A 6,974-nucleotide genomic window follows, 5' to 3' on the forward strand; every position below is an offset into this window, starting at 1 on the left:
GAGCAGCAAAATGTGTTTTAGACACCTAAAAAGAAAGGCCCACCTAAAAATATCATTATGAGCATAACTGTATGCTATATTTACAATGATTCCACAGCGCTTTTTGCCATCAGACAGCATTTTCTGACAGGTAACTGCCATTATATAAGCCAAATATTGTTACTGTGCAACTTCCGTGTTTTCAGGGTTAGCGACTAAAGTCAGACAACGCAAACAAATTAACCTACCAAGGCAGCAGCAGAACAGTAGCTCCCATGATCTGCTACTGCAAGGAAAAGTGGTGAAAATATTCTAAATATAGTGTACACTTAAATTGATTATTTTTTTTAGGTGGGCCTTTTTGTAGGTGGCTGAAACACATTTTGCTGCTGACCCTGTCCACAGCACTACAAAGATTAGCTTCCTACACTGGTACTTGTAAAGTACTTGTAAAATATTGGCAGGAACATTGTGACAAAAATTTTGTGACTTGTTTTGTTCCATTACGATACTTTAAATGAAACTACTGCCATCTTGTGGCACTTTTACATTACTAGCAAATGCAGTTTTGCTGAGAGATTACTGCACATACACCCACAGTGACTAGAACAGGATAATAACACTTCATTTATTAAGCCCCTTTTACACTGGACAAAAACACCTACTAACATCTGGCTTTTTTCTTCAGTGGGACCAATGTCTATATATATATACATATATGTGTGTGTGTGTGTGTGTGTTGCTTGCAGGTTTAGTGTGTTTATTCTGTCTGCTGCTGGGCCTGGGCTTCACCACCACATCAGGGAATTACTGGTTTACCATATTTAACGACTACGGAGCCACGTTCTCTCTGCTGTTCATCGTCCTCATCGAGGTCATAACTGTCAGTTACATCTATGGAATCAAAAGGTTGGTGTATTGTGTTTGTATGCTGTCAGCTCAGTTTTTGTTTTGACTCAACTAGTAGCTAATACTGCATGTGTGAAGTACAAAATAACCAGCAATGCACCCCAATTTATATTGGATTTTAATGCATTATCTACTCATTTTAGGTTTGAAAAAGACATAGAAGACATGCTCGGTCATCGTCCCAATTGGTACTGGAAGCTCATGTGGACAGTAGCCAGTCCCATTCTCCTTATCGCCCTCTTCATTATCTACATTGTCAACTACATCAAAGGAGGGGTACCCACCTACCAAGCATGGAACAAGGAGCTGGTGAGCTGTGGCTTTTTATTTGTCAGTGACTGCTTTTCACTTTCCAACCTGGTGCAACTATGTTTATGCACAAGGGTAAAATTGGGCCTGAGCCAGTCAGTAAGTTCTGTCTACTGATGTTCAAACTCACAATCACTCAGTTTCATCTCCTTCAGTATCATTGACAGCTAGCTCTGTTGTTCTCAACCATTTTCAGTGGTGTGTCCCTTCTGGACTTGGGGCCTTCTAATCAAGACTGGGCACAGATGTTACTGTACACTGTCCCAGCTACCTCTTTATGCCTCTCAGTGTACACTGTCCCAGGCTGCATCTTGAACCCTCTTACAATGTACTGGACAGTCTCAGGGCCAGACTTGCACTAGAGATGCACCCAAATCCAAATACATCAGGAAAGCACAACTAATGCAATGGAAACAGATATTTCTTCTATCTGAGGTTGCTCTATATTATTAAGAAAAATTCAGCTACATGATTACCTTGGCATAGTTAAATAGGTGACATTTAGTTGTATATCTTTACTGTAGGGTTTCTAGTGCAAAGTAGAATCTTGTTTTATTTATAAAACATTTTTCTCAGTGTCTGATTTTTCAGTATCCCCCATGGAGGTAGTAGTAGGCTTCAAACAGGTCATAAAACTTAGTTTAGCTACAAATAGAGTGCAAGAAAGAGAGACATGACAAGTAGTAGCCTGAGGATGTGGAAATATATTTAATGATTAATTACATGGGCGGCACACAGCAAGAAGGTCCTGAGTTCAATCCCCGGCTTGCTCAGGCGGAGTTTGCGTGTTTTCCCCATGTCTGCGTGGGTTCTCTCCGGGTTCTCCCACAGTCCAAAGACATGCATGCTATGTTAATTAGCATGCCTGTAGGTGTGAATGTGAGTGTGAGTGGTTGTCTGTCTCTATGCGATGAACTGGCGCCGATGAACCCCGCCTCTCACCCAATGTCAGCTGGGATAGACTCCAGCAGCCCGCGACTCTTACGGAATAAGCGGTTACAGAAAATGAATGAATGAATTAATTAATTACATGCCAGTATTAAATCATTTTGCTGCTTTTCATAACAGTTGCATTGCCAATGAATATTAGATTTAAACAAATCATGGCCACTTCTGGTATTCCATCAGAATACAGAGACAGATTATTTTGTTGGCTGAACAGATGCAAATCGTGACATCTCTGTGCACCTCTATTTTGCACGGCCTGCACCTTGGGTTCTGTCTGCTGGTAGACCTTGCCTTGATGGATCTGGTGCTTAAGGCCTGTTCTTGTGCTGCCATGACATTGAATAAGCATTGGATCATTTTATAAATACCTTCAACATAGTTGTTAACAAACATGGCCCTTTTAAGAAGCAAAGAATTAAAGACAGATCGAGTCCTTGCTTCACCTCAGAACTCTCATCTTTGTACCAATTGAAGAATAAAGCTTGGGCTTTAGCTAGAAAATCTGGGGATCCTTCCCATTGGCTTTCTTTTAGGCAGCTAAGAAATAAATTTACATCATTCGTGAAGAAAGCTAAATCTGATTATTCTTTAAATACTATCTCAAGCTGTTTTTCAAACCCAGCTAAATTCTGGAAGGTAGTGAATTCCACTAAAAATAAACGTACTGTTTCTTTGCCCTCACATGTAACCTCCAGCCAGCGTGTGATAACAGATCACTGGGAAATATGCACAGCTTTTGCAGCAGCAGGTCATCTTCTCAAATATGGGAGTATGGGTTCTGGGGAATCTCTAAATAGTCCAGAATCTGATGTCTCAGTATGTACTGTAAGACACATTCCTCAGTTTACTCTCCAACTTTTCACCCCTGATCAAGTTACTGGAGCACTTCTTGCCATCAACTCCAAGAAAGCAACTGGAGAGGACAGTCTAGACCCTTTCTTTCTCTGGCTTTCTGCTTTGATGATTTCAGAATATGTTAAATATATTTTTAATTTAACCATTCTATCAGGTACAATTCCCAAAGTATGGAAGGTTGCGCATGTTATTCCATTGCATAAAGGAAGAGATATGAATGATCTTAATAACTACAGACCTATATCTAAATTATCCTGTCTGTCTAAAATACTTGAATTGTTAGTAAATGATCAATTGAAATCTTTTTTAACTACATATTCTGTACTGAGTCCACACCAGTGGTCCGGTTTCAGATCTAATCACAGTACCATCTCCACAACATCTCTAAATTTATGTGTATCATTGTGGTTGCAGTAGATGATAATAAATATTTTGCTGCTCTGTTTGTTGACCTTTCAAAGGCTTTTGACACAGTCGATCATTCCCTGCTTTTACACAGACTGTCAATTGTTGGATGTGATGCTAACGCTCAAAGATGGTTCCACAGTTACCTCTCAGGTAGACAGCAGTGTGTAAAAGCAGGTAATGTCTTCAAGGTTCAATTTTAGGGCCTATCCTTTTTACAATCTACATTAATGATATTGTCCAGTCCCTAAGTACTTGTACAGTTCATTTATATGCTGATGATACCATTTTATACTGTTGTGCAGATTCAATACAGCTGGTCATTGACAAGCCTCAGTTTTCATTTAATATTCTTCAGAAGGCACTCATTGGCCTCAAATGTTAAATGCAGAAAAAATATGATATATGATATTCACAGGAAAAACGATTACAGTATATGTCACATCAGCACTTTATCAGCCACAGTAATCAGAAGAGTCCCACACTACAAATACCTGGGCATCTGGATTGATGAGAAACTCACCTACAAAGTTCATGTTAATAATCTGGCCAAACAATTGGGGATGAAACTTGGCTTTCTCTACAGAAACCAATCTTGCTTCCCAATGTTTAGTAGGAAAAGAATTGTTAAATCTGTTTAACTCCCTGTTTTTGATTATGGTGACATAATTTATGACATGCTGCTGTTACCACCCTTAAGCTCCTGGATGCAATATACCACTCTGCTCTTAGGTTTATCACTGGTCATACCTTCAGTACCCATCACCATATTCTGTACAATAAAGTTTGCTGGCCGTCTCTCTCTGTGAGACAAGACCAACATTGGTATATATTTATCTACAAAGCGCTCCTTAACAACTTACCTTATATCACTATTACATTTAAAGGCAGGAGCTTATCAGACCCACTCTCAGGACTGGATAACACTGAAATGCCACAGAAATGTGTCCTACTTTGCGCCATGCATTATGAACATTATATATTTTCTTTCAAAATATGCCAACAATTCACTACATGCTTCGAGTTTTCAGAGTGAATAGGATCACCGTGTCTGTGGGTAAACAGCACGGTTCTTCTGGAGCTGATGTTAGCTGTCAGCCTGACACACAGTGTGACTAATGTTAGCAGTCCTAGCAGCTGCTGCTCTGCTCGCAGGTTAATGTCTGTCTGTACTGAATATGGTCACATGTTGCTCTAGTCGAGTGGTTATATACCGGTTTATTCTGACACAGTTAATATACAACCTTATTTTCATTTTCTACATCGAAATGCTAACAAACTGCGCTGTTTACAAGCTGTCATCTGTTCCATTTTTCTGATTACAACATCTGGGCCATCGGGGCATTTGCACTTTGTGAGAGGGGCTGATGGAGCTACAGCACCAGCCTGAGGCGGGTGGCTATGTAACAGTTTAGAGGCAACAGTTCACTGGTAGTTTAACCGAATAGTGTTTCTGGTACCAACTGGGGAGAGTGGTGACATTTAATGGTGTAGTCAACTAATCGCACACATCCCTAATGTAGACTGTGGGTGTAAGCCTGGACCTTCTAATTAACTAAGGTGTTAACTGTACCTGTTGTTTCCTCAGGGTCAGTCAGTGGTGACGGAGTATCCTGTCTTTGGTCAGCTCTTCATCGGGCTCCTGTTGGTGTCATCAGTCAGCTGTGTTCCCCTTGCAGCTCTGTATGCCTACTGCAAGAAGAGGAAACATGGAAACCATGAGAAGAGGCAGCGCACTGTCAGCACAATCTCTGCTTAGTGAGCAGACAATGACAGGGACCGTCCTCCCACCATCACCTGCCTTCTACACATATTACATCATTGATTTTCTATCTCATGGAGGGACAGAGGCACATGATCAGTGGTCATTTGTGTTTTCTTTTCACTCACATTATTTAAAACATTTTTGAGTTGTTGTTCTTGCAAGAGGACCTCTTTATCAGTGATTATCTATTTCTTGAAGCAGAAAATACAAAAAAATGAGACATAAAATCAAATTAAAAATTGTGTTAAACATTTTTACTCCATAAAAAATGTATGTTCCAGCAAATATATTGTCAAATAATTTCTCTCAGTATTAAAGTCAGACTTCTGAGCCAGACCAGACTCCAATCAATACTCTGTACACTGACAGAGATTGAAGTTCATCACGTTCCATGTAGAGTGAGAATAATTACACGGTGGAATGTGGAACATGTCATTAGTGTAGATACAGTGTGTTTAATTGCCAAACATTTACAGCAAATTTAGTTGTAAATCAGTATTCCATTTGATGGTAGTTTGTTAAATCGTCATAATATGATGAATGTATGTAGGAATGAATGTATGTAAATGTAGTTTTTTTCATATCTTATACACTGCAGACATGTCTTAAGTCATGACTTTCATAGTCAGCCATAAAATGTTCATTTCTCTTGTCACTAGGGTGAACTAATTCAGGGTCAAATCAAGTTTGTTTGGAGCAAAACAAAATCCCACAGTGGGATTATAGTCCAGCAATAGGATTAGAGAAGGTCTAGCACTGCTGCTACAAGTACAGTTTGTTCTTCCCTTGTTTCAGGAATTTTCTTGAAGGGTCTGTATTTTGAAATATGAGCAGAGGGGAAGTTCACATCACCAGTATGAAAACATGATGTGGAACTACAGTGTTTTAATGTAGTGCTAGACACTAAAAAAATAACTGAACTAACTAAACTAAAAAATATCACATTGGCTCATCTTTGTCATTTGTTTTAAGACTATAAGATGGGACACAGTAAAAGACTAATTATGGTGAAGTTGTTTTAACAGTCTAGTTATATAATAATTGTTGATAATTATTGTATGAAATTGTCTGGTGATGTGTGTTCTTGGCAAGAGGATTGTACAAATTTTCTGTTTTTCCTACATATTAAGTATTTTTGATAACTTTTATATGTTTTAAAGGGTCTGGCATCTGCTATGATATGGTCTCTATAAGAGATGCATGTTAAACAGAGAGCACACGAGGTCCTTTTTATGACCCAGTAATAAGATCTATTGTGCCAAATAGAATTTCAATACTGAAAAATTTCATTTGTACATCCTCATATATGTAAAATGTGTACATACTGTAGATATGTGTGAGATGATTGGATGATCTGATGATTGTAATGTCTACAAATATGCCTTTTTTCTTTTTAGTACCACTGGTTTAATCTTAGTTGCTAAATTAGACAATGAACTACCATGAAAACTGGTTTGGTGACATTAACATTTAACATGTAATGAGTAGTGATCTAACCATTTTGTAATTGTATCAGCTTTTATTTTCATACTGAGTAACGGATGGCTCTGAATTTTTTATTAAAGAAAAAACATTTATGTTAATAAAGGTCGTCTTCGTGCTAATCCTGTCCTGTAATGAAGACATTTGGTTGCATAGTTGTATTGAATGGAGTGAAATTCCTTGGTGATTTGTGTCTCCTCCTGCTCACTGAGGCTAATCTCTACTGGCATTTTAAGCTTGTTGTTTCCTCATCTTCTGGTCTCTATCGCAGCAAATAAGACAGAAAAACATTATGGTAATGCCAAAATCCTTTACATAAGTG

At 38.6% G+C, this 6,974-nt stretch overlaps 1 protein-coding gene across 1 annotated transcript in view; it reads left to right on the top strand.

Annotated features, from left to right (window-relative positions):
* The window catches only part of slc6a20 (solute carrier family 6 member 20), a 28,246-nt gene extending 21,472 nt beyond the window's left edge, over positions 1 to 6,774 (top strand). The window contains exons 9-11 of the mRNA XM_084726022.1: positions 729 to 888; positions 1,032 to 1,197; positions 4,994 to 6,774. Of these exons, the coding sequence (XP_084582148.1) occupies positions 729 to 888; positions 1,032 to 1,197; positions 4,994 to 5,164 (497 nt within the window). The 3' untranslated portion in view covers positions 5,165 to 6,774. The remainder of the gene's footprint in view (positions 1 to 728; positions 889 to 1,031; positions 1,198 to 4,993) is intronic.
* Positions 6,775 to 6,974: the final 200 nt, after the last annotated feature.

This window comes from Lutjanus erythropterus, chromosome 9 (genome assembly GCF_056507025.1).
Source record: "Lutjanus erythropterus isolate fLutEry1 chromosome 9, fLutEry1.hap2, whole genome shotgun sequence".
Classification (NCBI taxonomy): domain Eukaryota; kingdom Metazoa; phylum Chordata; class Actinopteri; order Lutjaniformes; family Lutjanidae; genus Lutjanus; species Lutjanus erythropterus.